This window comes from Choloepus didactylus, chromosome 23, assembly GCF_015220235.1.
Source record: "Choloepus didactylus isolate mChoDid1 chromosome 23, mChoDid1.pri, whole genome shotgun sequence".
NCBI classification, from domain to species: Eukaryota; Metazoa; Chordata; class Mammalia; order Pilosa; family Megalonychidae; genus Choloepus; species Choloepus didactylus.
Window position 1 is genome coordinate 30,809,547 of NC_051329.1, and position 25,915 is coordinate 30,835,461.

At 46.5% G+C, this 25,915-nt stretch overlaps 2 pseudogenes and 1 gene segment (V, D, J or C); 1 reads left to right on the forward strand and 2 right to left on the reverse strand.

Annotated features, from left to right (window-relative positions):
• Window positions 1–4,851: 4,851 nt before the first annotated feature.
• Window positions 4,852–5,651, reverse strand: LOC119519321 (annotated as a pseudogene).
• Window positions 5,652–5,829: 178 nt separating this feature from the next.
• On the reverse strand, window positions 5,830–7,997 carry LOC119519322 (annotated as a pseudogene).
• A 6,664-nt stretch (window positions 7,998–14,661) lies between these two features.
• LOC119519438 lies at window positions 14,662–15,271 on the forward strand. The segment is given in 2 exon segments: window positions 14,662–14,721; window positions 14,842–15,271. Coding segments are annotated over 2 exon segments (429 nt in total).
• Window positions 15,272–25,915: the final 10,644 nt, after the last annotated feature.

The window sequence follows — 25,915 nt, forward strand, 5'->3', positions numbered from 1 at the left end:
CACTTATATGAGAAATCCAGAGAAGGACATCTGGATTCTGTGCATTCTTTGTCTAATACTTGGCATCCAGCCTTCCCTAAAGTGGAATATATTCTTCCCGTTAATTTTGTCAGGCATCCTTCAGGCTTCATACTTCTCACATGCTGCCTCAGCCCCTTTCCTTAAAGCCCCAGTGGCACCTTTAGATCACACTGAACCCATCAGAAAAATCCTTGACCTGACAACCCCAACAACATCTTCTCTGGATTCCTACGACACTTGCCATATTAACCACCTCCTCCTTTCTTAATTCCAATCACTTGGCTCTTGAGAACCACCTTTTCTTGGATCTCCTTGTACATCTCTGAGCTACTCTGCCTATAGCTTCTTTGTGGGATTCTCTTCCTCTTCATCAATCCCATGTAATCTTTTAATTATGCCATTTATCCACTTAGCTCTTCTGTTGTCCCTGGTTCCCTCCTCGTGGGGCCCCACCAACCTTTATCTTCCCAGACATATAAGGACAGCTGTGTCCTCTCTGGCCTCCATTCCTCCAACAGTGAAGATAAGGAAAGGAGGCACCTGGACAAATCAATGCCTGAATAAAAGGAACCATCTCCATTGTGACCCAGGGAACAGCCAAGGGGGCCATGGGCAGTTTCACCCCTGAGGATCCTGAGTAGAGAATTAAGATTGTCCTGATGAAATTGAGAGACCCATAAAGTGGCTTCTGGCCCAACCCTAAGGCAGGGAGTCAGTGAGCAGAGAAGCAAGAAGGCAGGAGTTGTCCCTTTTGGCCTCAGGTCACCAAGTCACTCACAACTGTACAAGTCACCAGGGGGCAAACAAATGCCTTCTTGAGGGCACTGGGTGTGATCAGAGCTGGGAGCAGCCACCTGCACTGCCTGGTGCCCTCTGCCAGGGCTCACAGGGCTGCAGCTGTGACCTTCCCACACATTGGGTCCCACACTGCCCCATAAGTCACTCTACCCTCACCTTTCCTCAACCAGAGGGGTCAAACCCAGGACCCAGTGTGTGGATCAGAAAGCTGGGGGATCTCATTAGCATAGATGGAACCTCCCATCTCTCCACATACGAAGAGGGGCTGGGAGAGACTTTGAGGGAGCTCCACCTCAGCTGTGGGGCTACAGAAGGCAGGACTCAGAATTGTCACCAACATGGCCCTGTCCCCTCTTCCCCTCACCCTTGTAGCTCACTGCACAGGTGACTAAGCTTCTCATGTGCTGCTAAACTGCAGGCAACCCTTTTGGCTGTACACCGTGCCCCACTCTCTTCCTTATGAAGGTGAGAATTTTAGGTTGTGCTTCCAAATGGGTTTAAATCACTGTGGAAATGTGACTGGATGTGGGACCAGGGAAAGTACACTGAGGAGTCACATGGGACCCTGCTTTCTCCTCTTGCCTCTAGAACACAGAATCACCATCTCTGTGTGAGTCTGGGCCCAGGCAGTGCTGACTCAGCTGCCCTTGGTGTCTGGGGCTCTGGGCCAGAGGGACACTGTTTCCTGCTCTGGGAGCAGCACCAATATTGGGGATGATTACTCTGTGCACTGGTACCAACAGGTCCCATGAATGGTCCTCAAACTCCTCATCTATAGTAATAACAATCAACCCTTGGGGATCCATGATCACTTCTCTGGTTCCAAGTCTGGCAACTCAGGCTTCTTGAGCATCTCAGGCCTCCAGCCTGAGGACGAGGCTGCTTATCACTCCCAGCCTGTGACAAGAGCCTCAGAGCTCACACAGTGCTCTAGGCCCATGGGGAACAGAGTCAGAGCCCTGCCCCTGCCCAGTGAGGCTGGTTGCCCCTCTGATGACAAACACCAGTGGAGGGTGACTGTGGCTTCTCTAAGTGTCAGCATCCCAGGGCCTGAAGGTCAGAGCACAGGGCAAAATTACAGGGTCAGTGACAATGGCTCCTTCTCATTATTTTGTCCCCACACTTCACTAGCATTTGTTATTGTCAGACTTCTTGTTTTGTCCAATCTACTCTATGCAGCACAATCTTCGTGTCATTTAGTTTTTATTTTCCTAATTACTAATGAAGGCAAATACCTTTTTTATGCTTTTATTACTATTCCATATTTCTTCTTCTTTGAAATGCCTGTTTGTCTTTTGCCCATGTGTTTCTCCCAGCAGGGTTTTAGTCTTTTTTTCTTATGGATTTATATTAAAACTGATTTCCCTAAATGAAATTATCCTTAAATATAAGGAAAAACTCCAACAAAATACTTTGGAACCCAATAGGTTTTAAGACCTTATAGAAACACTTGAGGGATCAGACACTCAGGGGAGTGAATCTCCCTGGCAACGTGGAATATGACTCCCGGGGAGGAATGTAGACCTGGCATCGTGGGACGGAGAACATCTTCTTGACCAAAAGGGGGATGTGAAAGGAAATTAAATAAGCTTCAGTGGAGGAGAGACTCCAAAAGGAGCCGAGAGGTCACTCTGGTGGGCACTCTTATGCACAATTTAGACAACCCTTTTTAGGTTCTAAAGAATTGGGGTAGCTGGTGGTGGATGCCTGAAACTATCAAACTACAACCCAGAACCCATGAATCTCGAAGACAATTGTATAAAAATGTAGCTTATGAGGGGTGACAATGGGATTGGGAAAGCCATAAGGAACACACTCCACTTTGCCTAGTTTATGGATGGATGAGTAGAAAAATAGGGGAAGGAAACAAACAAACAAACAGACAAGGGTACCCAGTGTTCTTTTTTACTTCAATTGCTCTTTTTCACTTTAATTATTATTCTTGTTATTTTTGGGTGTGTGCTAATGAAGGTGTCAGGGATTGATTTAGGTGATGAATGTACAACTAGGTAATGGTACTGTGAACAATCGAATGTACGATTTGTTTTTTATGACTGTGTGATATGTGAATATATCTCAATAAAATGAAGATAAAAAAAATCCAATTAGATCCCAAGTTTTGCTAGCACTTCTTTCTTTAAAAAAAAAAAAAAAGAAAGAAACGCTTGAACGCACCAAGTTTTATCTATTTAAAATGCTCTTCATAAAGAGAATTTCTTTTTCAAAATATTTTGTTCTAAATTAAAAGAGAGCTTGAACCACATATTTAAGTAGCTGGAAATAAGTTTATGTCTTTTACAGACCCAGAGCAAATGGTGAGCCTTCATCTTTCCTTCTTATTTAAAAAAAAAAAAGAAAACAGCTTTATTGATTTGTGATTCCACACTGCAAATTTCACCAATTTAAACTGTAAAATTCAATAGATTTTAGCATATTTATGGTTTTTTTGCAATCATCCTCATAATATAATTTTGGAACCTTTTGATCACCCAACAAAGACACTCCATCCCATTTGAACTCATTCCCTTGCCTCTCTCCTCCTATTCCAATTTTCTACTTTCTGTCTATAGAAATTACAATGTGGACATTTCTTATAAATGCACTCTCATAATATGTGATCCTTTGTGACTGGCTTCTTTCATGTCATTTGTTTGCAGTTTTTGATGTTCATCTATACTGTTGCATGGGTCCAGCTCCATTGATTTTTTTTTTTTTTTTTTTTTTACAATGCCAATTGTATTTATTTCTCTGGAGAAATATGGAAAGAAAGTCCTGCATAGTGAAAGGAAAACTATTACTGCTCCTTTTATTCACAAAGAAGGAGAGGATGAAAGAAAATCAGGCTGCAATTGCCCTTAAGAAATTGATTTTAAACACCACACATGCAGAAAAATTAAACTGAAAGGATACAGAGTAGCTAAGTCCTCAGGTTAAGAAAGCAAAGCTGAGGGGCTAGGATGAAAGTGTGGGGGCAGTTAGCATGTATGGATACTAGAGATACAGGATATTTGATCAGTTCCCAGTGACCAGCTCAGAATCTTCAGAACATCCAGCTTGCTTTCAGGGGTGGGGGAGAGGGACTGGGGAGCAGGTGGGGTGCAGGGAGGCAGGATGTCAAGGAATTTTGGGTGGAGGAAGGCAGTGGTCAAGTGAGATTGCCAAAACTTCCAAGATTTCTTGTAGCTATAATTGTTTAAGGGGAAGGAAAAACAAAACAAAACTAGGCAAGCCAGTCTCATCTGCAGTGTGCACGCACATCCAAAGAGCAAAACACCAGTCTCCAGAAATAACACCTATCCTAACCCCGTGCCTGCTGATTGCACGCAGGGCCTTTGAAGTGCACACATGTGCCAGCTCAGCAACAGGGGTCCAGGCTGCAAACCAGACCCACAGCAAGCTCTGGGAGGCAACAGCCCATGCAAGGGAGCAGCCTGGCCACCATATGCCACAGGGAGGTCTTAGAGAAAGGCCTCACTTAGAGCAGAACAATCTCAACTCTTGCCAGAGGGAGTTTCTTGAAAAAGAAATTTTCAGGGTCAAAAAGGGCTGTGAGAAGGGATGGAGGCAGGACCCCCAAAGAAGTCAGTGTTTTCATAAGCATTTCCTTCCCATGGGATCATACAAGACAAATTTGCTTATGGGCTGGTTTTTAGTCACTTTCTCCATGTTTCTTCCCATATGTTTTAGATTCAGAATCTAGGGGCTGACAGGCCTCGGAGGACACAAGGCCCTGCCCCGCACTGTGCAGGATCCCTCTCTGAGCCCCAGAACACTGTGATGTCTGTTAGTTCGCTTCACCAACCTGCTCCACTCAGGGGTTGCAGCGCCTCCCCTTTGGGGCTCCATCCTCAGGCGGACCAGCGCCCAGTTCCTGGCAATCACTGCTGGCCCTCACGCCTGGGCTATTGCCTTGGACCCATCTCAGGGCTAGGTGGGTGACAAAACACAGGCCAACTCCCCACCCCACCCCCTGTGCTACAGCGTCCTCTTCACCCACCTTCCACGTCAACAGACTGCGTGAACACACCAGGACTAGCGAAATCTGCGGACTGCCCGCAAGGAATAGCTCCAGCAGGAGTCCGGAATGGGTGCACGGAAGGCAGGAAACCCAAAAGTGCAGCTGAAGCGCAAGAGGACGTGCGACCGCTGCCCAGCAGGTCCCCGGGACGCCTCCTGCCCGCGTCCCCCAGTTGGGGAGGGCTGGCCGCTACCTCCTGGAAGCGCTCCAGTCTGGGTGTTGTCATCTGCGGTGAAGAAGAGCACGCCGGGCTGCGGGCGCTGGTGCTGGTGCCTCTGGTGGCGCCGCCGGGTGGGCACGTGCAGGTGCGCGCTGGGCAGCCTGGCCCCGGCGGGAAGGGGCTCAGCAGCTCGCCGCGAGGCCCAGTTCTCCACCAGGGTCCAGCACAGCGGCGCCGCCTGGCGGAACGTACTGGCCAAGCGGGTCAGCCCGGCTTTCCGCACCCGGCGGCTGCAGGTGGGCGCGATGGCAGAGAGGGTGGGCAGCGGCGGCTCTGGCTGTGGCTGTGGCTAGTTTCGTTTTCGGGCGTCCCGCCTCGCATCGCCGTCCCGACTGCCTCTGCGGAGCCGGAGTCGGGGTCCCCGCGACCAGACACGTACGGAGAAAAGTAGGGGCGCGGGGTGAGCCGTGGCGCCGGCCTGCGCGTGTCCGCGTCGAGCATGGTGGTAAGAATGCGGATCCAGGTCAGGAGAATGCAGAAGCGGCTGAACAGTACAGACTTCACAGTGTGCCTCCTCCCGGCCTCTTGGACGCCGAGCCCTGCCGTCCAGCCCCCGAGGGGGCGAGCCCGGGGACCCCAGCGCGCAGCTTGCATGGCGGCGGCAGCAGCGCCAGCAGGGAGTCGCGGCGGCCGCGCTCTCCCTGGGAACCGGGGTGCTGTGAAGGGCGGGAGCCTAGAGGCTGTGCTGGGGATGTTGGGGTTACAGAGGGTGCGGTGCAGGCGGGCTGGAGGGGTTGTGCCCCACTCCGGGTGAGTGGGCAGGAAGCGGGACTCAGTCTAGGGCGGTGGTCTCCACTGTGCTCTCTCCGAAGAGCGGAACTCGGTAGCCGGCACCCAGGGCGCCTCGCAGCTCCCATCCAGCGGTGCTATGGCCAAAGGGCTGCAGCCGTGAGTTCCCAGTGCGCTCTCTGGGGCACTTCGAAGGCGGGCTTCGGGCACGGCCTGGCGCTGGGGGCTTTCCTTTCTCACATCCCAGCCCTGGAGGCTAGGACTGACTGGGAGGGTGCGCCGCGGAGGTTGTGCCGCCAGCTCTGTGTGCACAACGCCGAGGAAGCTGCGCTCCTGTGCCTCTCTCTGGTCTTCTCAGAACCTCTCTGGGCTGTGGCAGCAAGATCCAGAAGCAAGGGGGCGGGGGGCTGCAGACTACAGCGTCCTCCCTGTCCTCCTGTGGGAAAACAGTGGCACTGCTACTGGCGGAAAGGGGCTGTGAGGAGGAGTCAGGGAGGGGACCAGGGATCTGGCACTGACGTCCCCAAGAGTGAGTTCTGGAGGTGACCTTGTCGGGGAGGAGGAGGGACCCTGTGGGGCTGCAAGACCTCTCAGAGAGAGGGTGGAGTGAATGCGCCTCCCTCCACTGCTTTTTTTTTTTTCCTTTGGCCAAGTTTCATTTATTTTTTAATGTCACTTCTGTACAAGTTTCATATATACAAGAGGAAACATTCCTTGGTTTCACAATGGCACCTGACTGCATTTCCAACAATAATACAGCAAGTTAACTTGGAAATGTACATTTATACAGCTTATATAGATTCAAGACTGCTATATTATGATCCTGTGATATTAACAGCTTGATTTGATGTGACAAGACCACTTCCGTTTGGCTTAATATAAAATGTACTCAAATAATTTTAAAATGTCCGTTGGGGGTATGGGCCAGTATATAAAATATTTGTCAGTAAAATGTAACCATTTATCATTTTTAAAAATAATCTTCTAATTTTAAGCCTTTGTTATTGAATTATTTATAAGGATATATATTATGGTAGCAAGACACAGATTTGCTATGCATTTTATGTTTAGCAACATGGCTAATTTTAAAAAAATCTTTTCATGAAGTGATAACTATTTTTATTAAATGACATATTTTTCATTATTTTTATCAAATGTGACCTTTTTCTTTCCACATTTTAAGGCATTAGGTTGCTTCCAGCCACACACAAAAAAAGAAAGAAATCAGTCTGAGACTCACTTGATTATTTAATTCAAACCTATATTTGCAGTTTCTAAAATGTTGATCCACAGGCCACTTTCTTGTTACATGTGTTTACCAGTGAAAACAAAAGGAAAAAAAAAAATCAGTGCCACTCCTATAAAAGAAATAGCTCCTTTTCTAACATTCTTTAAAAATACACATTTTACAATCCTTGCACCTCAACAAAGGGGACAATGTAAGAAATACACAGGTTTCTTTTGTTTCCTCACTATTAGATGAATGTACACAAATTACCCATTATAAGTGCTCTCTCTCTCTCTCTCTCTCTCTCTCTCTCTCTCTCTCTCTCTCTATTTCTCCAGTGCTTTGTCCATTTTTTTTTCATTTTCTCCTCTAAATTTGAGACAGTACCATTCACCTTTGCTTTATTATTATGTCCCATGCAAGATAAATGAAAACACTCAGTGGGGAACTCATCATTGTCACAGCCTGTCATTTCTCCATAGGAGACCTGATTGAACACCAGTACATTGGTTCATTCAGGTCAGTGGGAAGATCTACAGGGGATGCTCCACTCTGCTTTGGCCTTAAAGCATTTCTTTTCCTTTGATGTTTTGCTTTCTTCTCCTTCAGCGTTCCTGAGGTGGTGCGTCATGATCATGATTATTAGATGCAATCTCTCGATTCTCATTGTGGCATCGTCACCGAGATCTCTTATTATTGGGCTTTTCTGTTTGAGGGATGGTCTTATTCTTCGGCTTATCTTGGCAGGTTTTGCCACTGTTGCCGGTAGTATCACTGATCTCTTGATGTGCCTCAAAAAGTTCCACATGGCTGTCCACTTGTCTGGTACGGTTCTCAGCTAGCTTTGTCATCTGACTCACAATCTGAATCTTCTCATTGCCCAGTTCCTGGTTCCGAATCAAAGCTCTCTGAGTGCAATGTTAAATTCTCCTCTTCTGTGTACCGTCGGTCTCACGCTTACATTTCTCATAGTATTCATCCAACTCCTTATAACTGGTTTCCCGAGGCCACAGGAGCCAGAGCATCGCAGACCCCGCGGCCACCAGGGGGAGCCCGATTCCGCCGGCGCCAGCGCAGCCAAGGGCAGCGTCTATCTCAAGCGGCCTAAGCTTTGGGGCGGGAGAGAAGGAACCAGGCCATGTGCGGGCGGGCGCTGGCGGGTCAGTGAGGCCCGGGCCGCACCCGCCCGCTCTCTGTGGGAGGGTGGCCGAGCTGCGCCATCAACAGCCCCAGCAGCGAGGCTACCGGCCCAACCCTACCCACCCTGATTGCTCTGCAGCCGTCCATTGCTTTTGAACATACTTTAATTTTTAGAACAGTCTTAGATTTATAGAAAAATAGAGAAGATAGGACAGAGCTTTCCCATATAACTTGAGCCCAGTTTTCCCTATTATTAACATACTACATTGATTGATACATTTATATAATTAACCAACAAATATCCATACATTATTATTAATTAAAGCCCACATTAAGATTCTCTCAGATTGCACCCAACGTTATTTCTCTGTGTCAGGATCCTGTAGCAAACACCACATGACGTTTAGTCATCACTCCCTTTAGGATCCTCTGACTTGTGTCAGTTTCTGAGACTTTCCTTGGTTTTGATGACCTTGAAATGCTTAGCAGGACAGGAAAGGCACTTTGGAGGCTGCCCGACAATGGGAACTTGTCTGATGTTTTTCTCAGGATGCATTTTTGGGGAAGTCCCAGTGCACAGCCTGCATTTATGTTCCTGCTCCTTGTGGGGGCAGTAGCTACGGGAATTATTTGGAATTCTTCTGCCTGGGTGATTTATCCATTATCTCCCATTTTGTAAAAGTTTTGTTTGTTTGCTTATTTATGCTCTTCTTGAAACTTTTTATTATTGCAACCAATATGCAACACACATTTTCCCACTTTAACCACATTCAAATGCACAGTTCAGCAATATTAATTATATTCTCAATATTGTGCTAACATCACCATCATCTCTTACCTTTTCTTTTTTGGCACCTCAAACAGAAACTACTCATTTATGAGGCTGTCACTCCTCTTCCTCACCCTGCCCATCCCCAATCCCTGGTGTCCTATAAACTACCATCGGTCTCAGTGAACTTTGTTCTTGTAGGCATTTCATATAAGTGAGACCAGACAATATTTTTCTTTTACTGTAAAAACATATATACAAGAGAAAACTTCTAACTTGAACAATGATTGTAATACTCCCACAAGCCAGTTTGTTTATCCATTCTTCAGTTGATGAACATTTTAAGTAGTTGAAATCATTGGCTATTATGCATAATGCTGCTATGAACATTTCCCTACAAGTCTTTGTATGGACATATATTTCCTTTTCTCTTGGGCTGACAACCCAACATTGGGATTGCTGGGTCACAGGGTAACTCTGTGTTTACCACTGTCAGGAATGGTGAGAATATTCTCCAAAACAGCTACACCATTTTTTCCCCACCAGCCTTGTAAGAGGCTCCAATGTCTCTGCCTCCTCACAAAACATGGCATTACCTGTCTTTTTGATGACATTAACAGTGCACGTTAACTGTTACCACATTGTGTTTTTGATTTGCATTTCCCTAATGACTAAGGGTGCTGAGCATCTTCTCTGTATTGGGCTGTTTTGATCAAATTACATGCAGCCAAGGGGTCTGAGGCTTTCCCATGAGTCACTGAACTTGTGCTGGTTTGAATATATTGTTTCCCCCCCAAATGCCATGTACTTTGATGAAATCTTGTGGGGGCAGACATATTAGTGTTGACTAGGTTGGAAGCTATTGATTGTTTCCATGGAGATGGGACTCAAGCAACTGTGGGTGAGTCTTTGGATTGGATATTTTTCATGAAGGTGTTACCCCACCTATTCAGGGTGGGTCTCATTAAATCACTGGAGTCCTATAAAAGAATTCACAGACAGGAGTGCTGCTGCAGCCCGCAGAGTCATTCTGGAGACAGCCATTGAAAGTAGACTTTTACTAGCCCAGAATTTGCCTAGGAGAAACTAAGAGGACATCCCCAGATGCATTGAGAAAAACATCCTGGGAAAAAAAACATGTTGAAACTAGAACCACAGAGCAGATGCCAACCACATGCCTGTGCCTTCCCAGCTAACAGAGGTTTTCAAGATGCCATCGGTGTTCTTCAGTGAAGCTACCCTATTGATGCTTGAAGGCTTTGGATACTTTTAGGGCCTTAGGACTATAACTTTGTAACCAAATAAACCCCCTTTATAAAAGCCAATCCATTTCTAGTGTTTTGCGTAACAGCAGCATTAGCAAACTGGAACAGACCTGTAGCTAAAATCGTACCCTCAGCTCCACACAGGCAGAAAATCCATGATAGCAACAGGTTCCTCTCAGATATAATGAAATGGGCAGGATGAGGCCAACCACCCAGGGCAGCCCCATAAGCCACAATCATCTGGTTGATTCTGTTGATTTTGTTAGTTCCAGGCTCAAAGGGACTCACCCAGGTCTCCAGGCTGGTGAAAAGTGAGTTTCAGGAGTGTTCAGGGTCTCTCTTCTGAGCATGTCCCTCACTCAGTCACCACTGGATACCAGCACCAGGTTCAGCTTGTGGCTTCTGATGCATCAGCACAGGAAACTGCACTGGGAGCAAGTACTTGGGTGGAGTATTAATTTTGTCCCCCTTTCCCTGCAAACATAACACACATGCAGCATTGAGGAAATCACCTGCCAAAAAATGCAACAGGATGTTGTAGGATAAAATAAAATTCCACCAAAGGGGATAAAACAAGACCTTGATATGGTGAGTTAATATGAAAAAAATGAAAATTATGCTAATTTAATTTATTAATGTAATTAATAGATTTTAACAAGTAAAGATTTATTGAGGAAACTTCACAAATTTTCAACTATCTGTCTGGAAATGTTTAACTCCAGGAATATCCTGCAAGATTTTGCAAATTAATGAAAAAAAGGGGGGCATATACCACTGGATATTGAAATAAATTTTGAAGCAAAATAAATTAAACCTCCTTTGGCTGTTACAGAAACAGAAATTTAATTAACAGCACAGAAACAGAACTGTGCCTGCAATGGTCTGAGGAAGTATTGTTCAAAGAAGTGAAAATTTGCTTCTCCCTTTTGACTCCCTTCCTACTTTCCTCTTGGAGCCCTCACTGTGTCGCATGGACACCCGGTCCTCTCTCTCCCTCAAGTATCTCTCAAGCACAGCATCATCTCAAAGGTTTTGCCTTCCATGGAAACTCCCTTGACCTTTCATGAATTTGAAACTCCTAAAATCCTTTCTCTTCCAGAAGGCCACTCCCTCCTTCTCTCCCATGGGGAGCTCCACTCATCCGAATGGAGCCAATTGAAGGGCACTGTCTCTAAGAAACCTTCTCTAAATGCCCCAAATATTAGAGTTTTTAAGGCCACAGTCTTCTCTCATAGCACTTTCCATTTTTCCCATATTATTCATTTCCTTTTGGCTTTTCCCTCATAAGTCAATCATAAACACAGAAACTAAACTATCTTAGTAATATTGGGTCTGAGCTCAGCACTGGGCACACAGTTGTCTTAGTCAAAATGTGTGGAATCACAGCAAAAATATGGAATAGCAGAAAGACCCAAGACTGTGGAAACTATAGTTTTCCAAAACCAGCAGGGGGGACCATGGGGCTGTGCCAGTCTTCCTGTAGCGGGAGCTCACAGATGCTTGAATGTCCCACGGACTCCAAGTCTGCTTGGGCCTGAGCTCCCTGATGGGGAATCTGGAAGAGTCTCCTGCCTTCAGCCTTGTGGATGTTCCCATCAGCATATCATTCCATGCAGGCTCCCCGCAAGGAGCAACGTCAGAGCATCCCTGGTCCTTAGCTGCCTCTGACCACAGGCCCCAGCTCAGGAAGGAGATGGGGACACAAGTGTTAGGGAACATGTTTGCATGACCACCTCTCTTCCACAAGTCCAGTATGGAGGTTTAAAAAGGCCTGGAACAGCCCAGCTCTAGATCTGGGGCCTCAGGGGCTGTGTGTACTTGGCCTGGACTCCTCCCCTCCTCCTGCTCCTCTCCCACTGCTCAGGTAGGGATGGGCCTCAGGGGCTGGCTCAGATCTCAATAGCTCCACCTGGTCTCTGTCCATCCCTCAGGAGTGTTTGTCTGCAGGTTCCCTCTCCCAGCCTGTGCTGAATCAGCTGCCCTCCCTCTCTGCATCCCTGGGAGCTCCCATCAGACTCACCTGCACTCTGAGAAGTGGCATCAACATTGCAGGAAGCAGTATATTCTGGTATAAGCAGAAGTCAGAGAGGTATTCCCAGTTTTCCTCTTCTATTACTCAGACTCTGTCAGGCAGTTGGGATCTGGGTTTTCAAGTCACTTCCCTGGATCAAAAGAGGCATCAAAAATACAGTAATTTGCTCCTCTCTGGGCTCCAGCCTGAGGACTTGGCTGTCACTGCTCAGAGTGGAGAAGCAACCTCAGTGCTCACCCAGGGCTCCAGGCCCTCAGGGACAAGAGACACAACCAGCAGCTCCCCCAGCCTCCACAGGTGCAGGGAACTCAGGGTGCACCTTTGACCTGGGACAAGAAAGTCAAGTGCTTTGTTCCACATGAAATACATTGAACTATTCAGGCCTATTAAATGTAATAGAGTTACTTTCAGAAAATAGTTCGGCCCACCTGATCCCTCATCAAACAGAGAAACTAGTCTCTTGGTCTTGGTGAGAAGGTGAGTTTTTTTTATAGGTGCTCATGTAAGGAACTGGAGGAACAATTTTCCAAGATCAGTTCAAAGTGAGAAAATGGGGCTTGGGCTTTTATACCCCAAGGAGACAAAGAACTTGCAAGTGTCCAGAGAAAACCTGGAAATAAAAAGTTGTCTGCTTCACTCATGTTTGTTCAACACATCCTCTTTTAGGATGTTATCTCTTTCTGGCAAGCAAAAGCAAGGGAGGATTTTATTACTGTGACAAAAGAGGAACAGAGACTAAATTTTTGAGATTAGATCACAGCAAGATATTTCAACTAGGGCTTTTAGGCTTAAAATAAGTCTGCTTGAGTGAAATGATCATAATAAGCATTTTCCTGCTACTGAAGTGTATTCTAAGCATTTTCCAGCTAAAGATTATATTGAATATTTTTCCTAACTATTCAGCTATCATTAGTATGAGGTAACATGCCTGGACCTGCAGGATTAACAAATGCCCACAGGCAATATCCTGCTGCATGTATCTGAGACTATAGAAAAGGGGTGCAAACCCATGCATTAACAGTGAGGCCAGAAGGTTTCATGTCCACTCCCCTTTCCAAAATAATTGATGAAAAATACAAGGTTTAATGAAGAGAATATTCATGTTCTAGATTTTTCTTTACTAATCCAATTGGAAGAGCTGGATTTATACACACGTATGGCACAGTTCTTTGACAACAAACAACCATTCACCGGTGTCACCAATAACCCACCCACATCATTTCTGGCCTTGGCACATCCCTTGACCTGGGACCAGAAAGCCCTTTCCCCCTGTCTGCCACAGAGATCACCCAGGTCCTCCTGTAGGTCCAAACTGGTTCATCACACTTGGGCTCAGACTTCTTTACCCTGAACCCTGCCCACCCCTGCCCCCAACAAGCACAGGGAGTCATTTCCCCAGGTGCATGTCCCTATTGCATGCTTTACTCATACTCTCACTCACCATGTTCAGTGTTGGGCAAAAACAGGGAAAGTTGGAAATTCAGGGACACAGTTGACAGTCATTGACATTTTCATAATAATGATAGCCAGTGAAAGAATAGTTTCCAATCAAGATAAACATCCCTGTGTGAAACCATCTGTGTTTCAATTGAGAACCTATGGATGCCCCTTCTTGCTCTACAGTCTTGAGTAGTGACTTTAAGAAAGTATGCGGGTAAAACGATGGCATTCTGTACATGAGTTTATTGGAATCCCAGAGGCCAGAGGATGTTTGCCTTGTGGCCAGCAGAGGGCACTGTGGGCTGACCTGAGAGTGAGGGTGCTGGGCCTGACAGCTGGTCAACCACTCAGCTGGCTCCAGGGCAGTGGGGCCAATGGTGTCCTCACTGATGCGGGGCTTTCCTGCACCTGTGATGCACACTGTGACCCCATGAGCTCCTGTGTCTGGCACCCTCACCCTATTCAATCTGAATTAGTTCACCTCCTTCTTCTCCTTTGCTTTCATCTGGTCCAAGCAAGAGCTGGTGAATAGCAAGGAGCCAGGAGATGTTTGCATGGAGAAAGTCAGTTCCCACAGAAGTCTGGCCAGGGGATGAGACTGTGCTTGGTGGCAGAGGCCCCCCCACCAGTGGAGCTTCAGAATGAAAATCTCTGAGACCTCCTCATCAGGCTCTATAAGTTCTTAGGTTTTAGGGAAAGGGTCTCTGGGACACAGAGAACCTGCCTTTTTCTTCTTCTTCTCAGAGGACCAGGGTCCTGTGTGGGCTTGGTGGAGACTCCTGTCTGGGCCTGTGTGGTGTCCTGACAGTTGCTTCCTCCCAGGGATCCCAAAGGGGTACACAGTGTAGCCCTGCCCATCAGCCTTCTCTAACTGCAAGACTCTCAGCTCAGGGGAAATGGGAGCAGATAGGAGGTGGGGCCTAATTTGCATGAGCAGCCCCTCCTTTGGTGTGGCCAGTACAGAGGGAATAAGAGCAGCCCAGGCCCACTGGGGGTCTCAGGGGCTGTGTCCACCATGGTCTGGACCCCTCTCCTCCTCCTGCTCCTCTCCCACTGCACAGGTAGGGACAGGCCTCAGGGACCCAGGGAAGCCCCCAGCCTGTATCAGCCTCTCTCATTCAGACCTGCAGGGGCTTCATCCTGGTCCATGCCTGGTCACCCATGAGTGTCTGTGTTTGCAGGTTCCCTCTCCCAGCCTGTGGTGACCCAGCCACCCTCCCTCTCTGCATCTCTGGGAACAACAGCCAGACTCACCTGCACACTGAGCAGTGGTGTCAATGTTGGTGGCAAAAACATATACTGGATCCAGCAGAAGCCAGAAAGTGCTCCCCAGCTTTTTCTCTACTACTACTCAGACTCAGATAAGAAGCTGGGACCTGGGGTCCCCAGTCGAGTCTCTGGATCCAAAGACACCTCAAGAAATGCAGCATATTTGCACATCTCTGGGCTCCAGCCTGGGGATGAGGCTGACTATTACTGTGCCATCTGGCAGAGCAGTGCTGCTCACAGTGACACAGACAGATGGGGAAGTGGGACAAAAACCTGGCCTTCTCTGTGTGTGTGACAATGACTTCTTTCTCTTATTAAAATAACTCATATTCCCTGATGTACCTGGATATAGCTTCTTGCTCATGATGACTTATCCCATTTTTACATTCAATGTTTCTGAATTATCAGGGAAACCAAAAACAAAGCACAAACAGCAAGAAAATAAACAAACAGAAACAATAATAGCTCTCATGAGAACAACAAATTCAGCTCCTGGATGCCCATATGGGGTAAAATCAGAGCCTGTGGAGCTGGATTTTTCCTTCTGAAGGAAAGCACCTCTGCCTTTGTTAGGAGTCTCCTGAGATCAGAGACCCAGGGAGGCTCCCATAGATGGACAGTCTCCAACATCACAGACACTGCTTATTGAGGTCAGAGCACAGATGTCCCCTTCTCTCCCATCACCTGTGCTCAGGGCTGGCTGTTCTGCTTTGCTAATGCTGCCAGAAAGCAAAACACCAGAAAGGGATCAGCTTTTATAAAAGGGGGTTTATTTGGTCACACAATTACAGTCTTAAGGCCATAAAGTGTCCAAGGTAAGGGGGTGCCTTCACTGGAGGATGGCCCATGTTGTCTGGAAAGCCTCTGTTGGCTGGGAAGGCACATGACTGCCATCTGCTCCAGTTTTCTGGTTTCAAAATAGTTTTCTCCCAGTATGTTCCTCTCTAGGCTTCAGCTTCTCTTCAAAATGTCACTTCAGTTGCTCTTGGGGCATTTGTCCTCTCTTAGCTTCTCCAGAGCAAAAGTCTTCTTTCAAAGGCCATCTCCAAAATGTCTCTATAAACTGCAGTTCCTCTCTCAGCTCCTGCGCATTCTTCAAAGTGTCCAGCTTGGCTGTAACAAGCTCACTCCTTCTGCCTGAGCTTATATAGTGCTCCAGTAAACTAATCAAGGCCCATGCTGAATGGGTGGGGCCACACCTCCATGGAAATTATCCAGTGAAAGATCTCACCCACAGCTCAGTGATCACATCTCCACAGAAACATCCAAAGTCTGCAACCTAATCTACACCAATGTGTTTCCTGCCCACACAAGCCTGCATCAAAGATAATGGCATTTGGGGGACATAATGCATCCAAACCAGCACACTGGCTGAGGCCCCTGTGTCCCAGGACAAGGCAGGAAGGTGTGAAGTGCTGTCTGAGGAGGCAGGTCCCTGGGGAGGTCTAGACACAGGGCTGACCTGGTTGGTCACTCACTGGGAACTACCTCTTCAGTAGTAGTGACATGGAAGAGGTCAGATGTGAGAATTAGGGCCCTGAGGCCAGCCAAGGGGATGGATGGGTGGGAAACCTGAGCCTGCTGCAGGGCAGGAGGGGGAAGGAGGTCCTCCTGATGTGACTCCTACAGCTGATGCCTCTCAGGACCCTGGGAACCCCTGTGGGTGCTTTATGCTGGGCACACAGGAACAGATGTGTGTCCTTTCCTTCCATACCTACTTGTAGGCCTGGGTCTGTGGACCAGCAGGGAGCAGGCACTCCATGATGTTACAAGAAGTAACTCCACCCCAGGAAGTTCATGAGAAGTCCTCAGACCCTGTGGTCAGTGTCTCCTTTACGGGGAGCTGCAGCAATGCTATGAGTCACCATGGTGATTGGTTTCCAGGGCTCCCAGGGAGAGCCCTTACATTTGTGACCTCATCATAGAATTGCAGCCAGTCTCTGGGCCCAGGATCCTCAACCACCCCTGGGCCACCTGAGACAAGGCTGGTTATCACTGCAGGACAACTGAATACAACCTCCAGGCCATCAAGAGCTCTGGGCTATGGGAAGATTAGCATCTGCCTCCATGACCCTGTCTGACCCATCACTCCCCTGTCACTTCTGCCTGGGACCAACACCAGCTCAGATTTTGTACTACTGATTTTGTAGATTTTGTAGATTTTCTACTGTCAATGGTGCTACTAAACCCAGAAGACCTGATGTTGTAACTTTGGTCTATATTTGATCTATTTTTACTGGATCAAAACCAACATAACCCCTTTTTTCTTGCTTTCCCAAAAACCACAGAGTCACTTGGTGTCCAGAAGCAAAAATAACCCCTGTGCTTGCAGGGTGGGGGTGACATGAAGGGCAGAAGTGAAGCATGTGTGACCCAGGGCACCCAGTTATCCCTTGCCTTGAAATCAAAATGTCCCCTGCTCCTAGCTAAACCTTTGCTGACCCTTTTCTGAGCTGAAACCTTAGCAGAGCCTGGCTCCTCTCCTTCTCAGGTTCCACCCTCAGGAGCTCCTGAGTTCCCAGGGACAGCACAACCTCCCAAGGGCACAGTGCTCAGACCCACCCCTGCTCACTCAGCCTGTGTCACTCTCTTCACACTCTGGACCCTTGGTTGGGATAATGTTGGGTGCATCTCTGTTCAATGGTTCATGGAGATTATAATCCCAGCTTCTATTACAGAGAAATCCAACATCTCAGAGAACCAGGAAGTCCTGGTTTCCTTCATTGTCAATCCAGGGAGCATTTACCAGATAAATTCTATCATGGCCCAATATCTATAGGATGACAGGACATGGGAGAACTTTATTGCAGGGGTGTAGTAAGATATTGCCAAAAGGGGAAATTTCCTTGAGAGTAAAAGACTTTATACCAAAGCATATTGGTATGATGATGTAATGTGGGCCCAGGACTTCTCAGATATAATCTACCCTCCTAACTGCCAATTCACTGTAAGGGGTGAGTATGCATCTACTATATTATTTCTACCCACCCAGAGCCAGAGACCAAGAGTCTATGGAAGATTGTGTCCAGGGGCCCTGAGAAGGAGAGAGCAGGCCAAGGGAGAGGCACAGGGCTCCTGGAGAAGTTTCTGCAGTCTTGGTGAGGAATCTGGTTTGTTCTGGGTGAGAAGGAAGACAGGCAGGCTGTGGGTCCCTGGCAGGGAGGGCTGAGCTCGGCCCAGGAGCTGGACTTCCTGCCTCCCAGGGGCACTTCCTTCAACAAGGCTGAAGTCCCAGGACTGCCTTTAATCTGCATGGTGAGCAGAGAAGAGGATCCTGGGGAGGATCTTAGTGGGAACAGAGATTAAGGTGTATTGTGACATGGTCATGGCCCAGCCTGATGCCCTGGGTGAGGGGGAAAGTGGAGAGTGGGTTAGACAGAACATGTGTGTGCCCAGGCCTCAGGCAGCAGGGGGCACTGTGGCCTTCACCAAAGGTCTGTGCTGCTGTCTCAGCTGGGACCCCCCAACTTCCCTGGTCTGGCAACCTCTGCCCTGTGCTCACTGGGCCCAGCAGCTGTGTCTTCACAGGCCAGGACCCCGATCCAGCTCCACCTGATCCAGGATGAACTTTCTAGGGCCTTATGTTCAGGGACCAGATTTGGGCCTGGAAACCCAAAGGAGGAGGCTGTGTAGCATGAGGGACGCTCCCTCCTTTGAGGCTGCTGGAGGGGAAAGAGGGACTTGGGGATCCCTAGCCCAGTTGAGGAGCCTTAGGATGGAAGGTCTCGCCATAGCCTGGGCTCCTTTCCTCACCCTTCCCACTCTCATGCACATGTGTGTGGAGGCCAGAGTTCAGGGATGGAGGTGGCAGGTCTGAGGACCTGATGTGCATCCCTGTCTGCTGTCCCCACCTCACTCACCACTGTCCTCTGTGCTGACACTCAGTGTCCTGCACTCAGTCTGTGCTGACTCAGTGTCTCTAGCATCCAGTCTGTGGGATAGATGGTTACAATCTATGGAAGCAGCAGTGACATTGTGGGCAGGGCCTTGAACTCCTCATCTCTGTGAGCAGCTGTTGGCCCTCTGGGTTCAGGGATCAATTCTTGGGCTGTGGGTCAGGGAACACAGCCTCCCTTTGTGTCTGCAGGTGCCAGTCAGAGGATGAGGCTGGGTATCCCTGCTCAGTGTGGGATGGCAACTTTGGGGCCCTCCAGGCCATGGGGACATGACACAGAAACAATCTGGTGACCCCACAATGGGGCTCCCTGTACAGCTCCCAGGCCTTGGCCAGGTCTGTGACTCTCCTTATTAGTGTTTGATTTTGGCCAAAAATCAGGGTCTCAGGCTCACTCCAGGTATAATGTTCTAAATATTGTAGATGTGTCTTCTGAAATTCTGTCCCAAATTCAATCCTGGCTGGGAAGACATTGTCTTGATTGTCTCAGATTGAGCAGAAATTCCTTGATGCAGAGAAAGACCACCTGGGGACAGAATCCTTGAAAGGGTCAGGAAAGACAGAGGGATTCAGGGTCCAACTGGATCTGCCTCAGGAGTGAAGATGGAGGCAGAGGTGTGTCTTTCCACACCATTATCTGAACACCTGCCATGTGCAGGCTCAGCTCCAGGGTCAGCACACAGTGTGGACAAGGCAGGGAGGGTTCCAGGCTCAGTGAGGGGAGGCTGTCATGGGGAAGGAGAGGACAGACAAGGAAAAGTGGCAATGGGGATATGATAAGATATGGGGGAGTGGGGAGCAGTGAGCTGGGAGGGCAGGTACAAGAGCCCTTGGAGGGTTTGAGGAGATGGCTATAGAACCAGATTCAAATTTATTGAAAACAGGCTAGCTGTTGCATAGAAGCCAAGCCAGTTGTAGATGTTAAAAGAAAATGAATGATTTCTTCAGAAAGAACATATTTACATACATTTATAAGCACACAAGGAAAATTAAGCTTAAATTATTCAGACATAACTATAATATCAAATAAGTGGACATGAGATTTGAACACATAAAGATTATCTTCACATTCTGTGTTAATTGATGCTACTTGGATGGGGTTGCTTGAAAAAATATTAAAGGAATTGAAGGCATCTCTGTGAACACAGGCCATGGGGCACTGACTAATCCATAGTGTGAAGATGTCTATTAATTTTCATAAAATAAAATAAAATATAAATCAGAAGAGTGAGCTGCTTGCTGATTTCTGTACTCTCCCTACTGTGTCAGCCAGCTTGTATCCTGTGGCTGTATCCCCACCCACTCAACCGTGGACAGCACTCTCAGTGTCAGCATCAGAGGGGCCACCAGTCCAATCAGGACACAGGTCTGGGGTCCTCAGTGGCTCAGTCGGTCCTTGGCCTGGTGGTGCCAAGAGCAGCGTGGCCAGAAGGGGGTGCTGTGGGGCTGTCCTCAGGGTGAGGGTGCTGGGCCCTCCCAGCTGGGAAAGCCTCGGTGGGTTGGAGGGGAGTGAGAACAATGAGGTCACTGAGCTGTGGCCAGACTGCAGCTGTCAGGGCCTCTCAGGACCCTCACACCTCACCCCAAGGACCCCAGTCAGATGACATCTCTGTTCCTCTTCTACCCCCAGCCACAGAGACATTGCCCAAGCCTGGGGCACTGGGGATGTCGGGGAGCAGGGACATATTTGAATGCAGGAATCCTCCCTCTCAGGGCCTTTGGAGAGAATAAAAGAGACTTGGGAGAGCACAGGGCTCATGCTGGAGTCTCAGGAGGCAGAGCTTTGCCACCTGTGTCAGGACCCCCAAGACTGCTTGCCTCTTCCTCCTCACTCTTTGCCCAGGTGAGGGCTGATATAATGTATGTGGGAGACTCATTGTGGGGTCCCTCAGCCACCTCAGCCCCACCCCCTTCCTCACTCTGCTCACTTTCTGTCTCTCCCTGACCTAGTGTGTGTGGCCCAGGTGAATCTGACTCAGCTGCCCTCAGTGTCTCAGGACCCAGGACACACAGCCATGGTCACCTGCACTGGAAACAGCAACACTGTTGGCAACCAGGGAGCAGCATGGCTGCAGCAGTGCCTGGGCCAGGTCCCCAGACTCCTGACCCACAGGAATAACAACTGAACCTCGGGGATCTCAGAGATTCTCAGGCTCCAGGTCAGGAAACATGGCCTCATTGAGCATCTCTGGGCTCCAGCCTGGAGATAAGGCTGATGATTCCTCCTCAGCATGGACAGCAGCCTGAGGGCCTGCACCATGCTCCAGGCTCATGGGGAAGTGAGACAAAAACCTATGAGCTTCATCTGCCTCTTCACTAATCCAGTCTTGAAGTCCATAGACCTGTGAGAAGATGTGACTCAGTCACCACCAGACAGTATTGGGAATTAGAAATAACCATGAAATGAAGTGTGTCTCTCAAGTTGTGACTGCTAACAAAACTCAATAAATCCATTTAGAATGACCCATTCAACAAATATTTATGTACAATACAATACTAAATATATTAATTTCTGTTTGACAATGCCATTACAAATAAACATTTATAAAGAGGAGAGAGGTCAGAAATACTTAATTTGTGACATTTTCAAAAAGGAAATGATAAAAAATAATTGTGATGCCAGCAAGAGATGAAGGACTATTCACTCACCCAACTTATCCCCAACAATTCAATTCCATGGCATCAAACAGTGTCCAAATCTCTGGCTTATCGGCTATCATGGTGCTGATAGGCTATGTTCTTGGTTCACCAACAATGGACAGTGATGCCCAGTAAGGCTTTCTAAAACTTTCTTCTTCATGCTTCAGGACATCCATCTCCTCAATCATTTCTTTAGTTCCCACCTCCACTTTATCCCACCAGCCCTCTGGCAGAGCTTTGAGAGAATTCAAGGGTGCAATGGTGGCACAGACTGAGAAAGTCCCCCTGTGAGACTTTTTATGGGGGACTGATTTGGGCCACAAAAGCAAGACCAGACAGGGAGACTCTACTGTGATGAATCTGTAGAACTAATGGAAATGGACCAGATTGATGTCATAAGGGGAAGAAGGCTCCAGGCTTTGACAAAATCATGTTCCAAAAAACAGAAGAAAAGAAACTTTGGTTGTCCAGCCAGAGAATTGACAGAGCTGGCATTGGACTGAACAGGGTCAGAAGTGACTCTAGATGATTCTAGATGAGATGAAGGAAGGACTTGGCCAGGTCATTGAGAAAAGCAACCCTGAGAAGTGTAAGCTTGACTGTAAAGGCTACATGGAGTCAGAGAAGTATCCTCACTTGGGCAGTGATTTTGCCAACTGACCTTTAGAGAGACTCTCTGGTAGCAAATGCAGGAAGAATTAAAGGGTAAACTGTCAAGAGAACAGGGAAAAGGAAATCAGTTAGAAGACAGAGGAAGTGATTCACAGGAAGGGTGACAATGACCTTCCCTGGATAAGTGATATTGGAAAAGGAAGGATGAAGGGGAGTTGCAGATCCAAATTAGAAGTGTGGTTGGGAAGCCTTGGAGACTGAGTGACTTTTGAGAGTCAGGAAAAAGGAAGCATCTAATATAAGGATGGAATATCTGGTTAGGGATTTGGATGGATGCTGATTCCTCACGTGAAAGATAGCAAGCAGAATCTGTTTTCTGGAGAATATATAACATTTATTGCTGTGGTTACCCTGGCAGAGGATAAGGGATCTTTCAGGGATTCCAGAGAGGAGAAGGTGTGCAGAGTGATTTTCACATTTTCATTCTATGTCCTCCTTTGCATTGTGAAGTTTTTTTGTTGTTTACTTATTTATTTTTTTATCTTCATTTATTGAGATATATTCACATACCATGCAGTCATACAAAACAAATTGTACATTCAATTTTTCACAGTACCATTGCATAGTTGTACATTCATCACCTAAATCAATCCCTGACACCTTCATTAGCACACACACAAAAATAACAAGAATAATAATTAAAGTGAAAAAGAGCAATTGAAGTAAAAAAGAACACTGGGTACCTTTGTCTGTTTGTTTGTTTTCTTCCCCTATTTTTCTACTCATCCATCCATAAACTAGACAGAGTGGAGTGTGGTCCTTATGGCTTTCCCAATCCCACTGTCACCCCTCATAAGCTACATTTTTATACAATTGTCTTCAAGATTCATGGGTTCTGGGTTGTAGTTTGATAGTTTCAGGTATCCACCACCAGCTACCCCAATTCTTTAGAACCTAAAAAGGTTGTCTAAATTGTGCATAAGAGTGCCCACCAGAGTGACCTCTCGGCTCCTTTTGGAATCTCTCTGCCACTGAAGCTTATTTCATTTCCTTTCACATCCCCCTTTTGGTCAAGAGATGTTCTCCATCCCACGATGCCAGGTCTACATTCCTCCCTGGGAGTCATATTCCATGTTGCCAGGGAGATTCACTCCCCTGGGTGTCTGATCCCACATAGTGGGGAGGGCAGTGATTTCACCTTTCAAGTTGGCTTAGCTAGAGAGAGAGGGCCACATCTGAGCAACAAAGAGGCATTCAGGAGGAGGCTCTTAGGCACAATTATAGGGGAGGCCTAGCCTCTCCTTTGCAGCAACTGTCTTCCCAAAAGTAAAACCTATGGTAGAAGGCTCAACCCATCAAACCACCAGTCCCCTATGTCTGTGGTCATGTTAGCAACCATCGAGTTGGGGTAGACCAATACCCCTGCATTCTCCACAGGCTCCTCAAGGGGGCTCTACATATTTTTTTCCTTTTTCCCTTTTAACTTTTCCTTCTTTTTTAAATCAACTGTATGGAAAAAAAAATTAAAAAAAAAAACATACAATAAAAGAACATTTCAAAGAGACCATAACAAGGGAGTAAGAAAAAGACAACTAACCTAAGATAACTGCTTTACTTCCAACCTGTTCCTACTTTACCCCAAGAAAGTTACCTAATATAGCAACATTTCGGTGAACTTGTTCCTGCTATATCCATCAGAAATTAACAGACCATAGTCATTCCTGGGCATCCCCAGAACGTTAAATAGCCTATCTGTTCTTCTTGGATTATTGTTCCCCCTTCCTTAATTGCTGTCTATTGCTAGTTCCCCTACATTCTACATTATAAACCATTTGTTTTACATTTTTCAAAGTTCACATTAGTGGTAGCATATAATATTTGTCTTTTTGTGCCTGGCTTATTTTGTTCAGCATTATGTCTTCAAGGTTCCTCCATGTTGTCATGTTTCATGAGATCGTTCCTTCTTACTGCCGTGTAGTAGTCCATCATGTGTATATACCACATTTTATTTATCCACTCATCTGTTGAAGGACATTTGGGTTGTTTCCATCTCTTGGCAATTGTGAATAATGCTGCTATGAACATTGGTGTGCAGATATCTGTTCATGTCACTGCTTTCTGATCTTCCATGTATATATCGAGAAGTGCAATCGCTGGATCGAATGGTAACTCTATATCTAGTTTTCTAAGGAACTGCCAGACTGACTTCCAGAGTGGCTGAACCATTATACAGTCCCACCAACAATGAATAAGAGTTCCAATTTCTCCACATCCCCTCCAGCATTTGTAGTTTCCTGTTTGTTTAATGGCAGCCACTCTAATCGGTGTTAGATGGTATCTCATTGTGGTCTTAGTTTGCATCTCTCTAATAGCTACTGAAGCTGAACATTTTTTCATGTATTTCTTGGCCATTTGTATTTCCTCTTCAGAGAACTGTCTTTTCATATCTTTTGCCCATTTTATAATTGGGCTGTCTGTACTATTGTCATTGAGTTGTAGGATTTCTTTATATATGCAAGATATCAGTCTTTTGTCAGATACATGGTTTCCAAAATTTTTTCCCATTGAGTTGGCTGCCTCTACCTTTTTGAGAAATTCCTTTGAGGTGCAGAAACTTCTAAGCTTGAGGAGTTCCCATTTATCTATTTTTTCTTTTGTTGCTTGTGCTTTGGGTGTAAAGTCTAGGAAGTGGCCACCTAATACAAGGTCCTTGAAGATGTTTTCCTACATTATCTTCTAGGAGTTTTATGGTACTTTCTTTTATATTAAGATCTTTCATCCATTTTGAGTTAATTTTTGTGTAGGGTGTGAGGTAGGGGTCCTCTTTCATTCTTTTGGATATGGATATCCAACTCTCCCAGCCCCATTTGTTGAAAAGACCATTATGACTCAGTTCAGTGACTTTGGGGGCCCTATCAAAGATCAGTTGGCCATAGATCTGAGGGTCTATCTCTGAATTCTCAATTCAATTCCATTGATCTATATGTCTATCTTTGTGCCAGTACCATGCTGTTTTGACAACTGCGGCTTTATAATAAGCTTCAAAGTCAGGGAGTATAAGTCCTCCCACTTTGTTTTTTCTTTTTTTAGAGTGTCTTTAGCAATTTGAGGCATCTTCCCTTTCCAAATAAATTTGATAACTAGATTTTCCAAGTCTGCAAAGTAGGTTGTTGGAATTTTGATTGGGATTGCATTGAATCTGTAGATGAGTTTGGGAAGAATTGACATCTTAATGACATTTAGCCTTCCTATCCAAGAACATGGAATATTTTTCCATCTTTTAAGGTCCCTTCTATTTCTTTTAGTAGAGTTATGTAGTTTTTCTTTGCATAGGTCTTTTACATCTTTGGTTAAGTTTATTCCTAGGTACTTGATTTTTTTAGTTGCTATTGAAAACGGTATCTTTTTCTTGAGTGTCTCTTCAGTTTGTTCATTTCTAGCATATAGAAACATTACTGACTTATGTGCATTAATCTTGTATCCCGCTACTTTGCTAAATCTGTTTATTAGCTCTAGTAGCTGTATCCTTGATTTCTCAGGGTTTTCCAGATATAAGATCATATCATCTGCAAACAATGACAGTTTTACTTCTTTTCCAATTTGGATGCCTTTTATTTCTTTGTCTTGCCAGATTACCCTGGCTAGCACTTCCAGCACAATGTTGAATAACAGTGGTGACAGCGGGCATACTTGTCTTGTTCCTGATCTTAGAGGGATGGCTTTCAGTCTCTCACCATTGAGTACTATGCTGGCTGTGGGGTTTTTCATATATGCTCTTTATCATATTGAGGAAGTTTCCTTCAATTCCTACCTTTTGAAGTGTTTTTATCAAAAAGGGA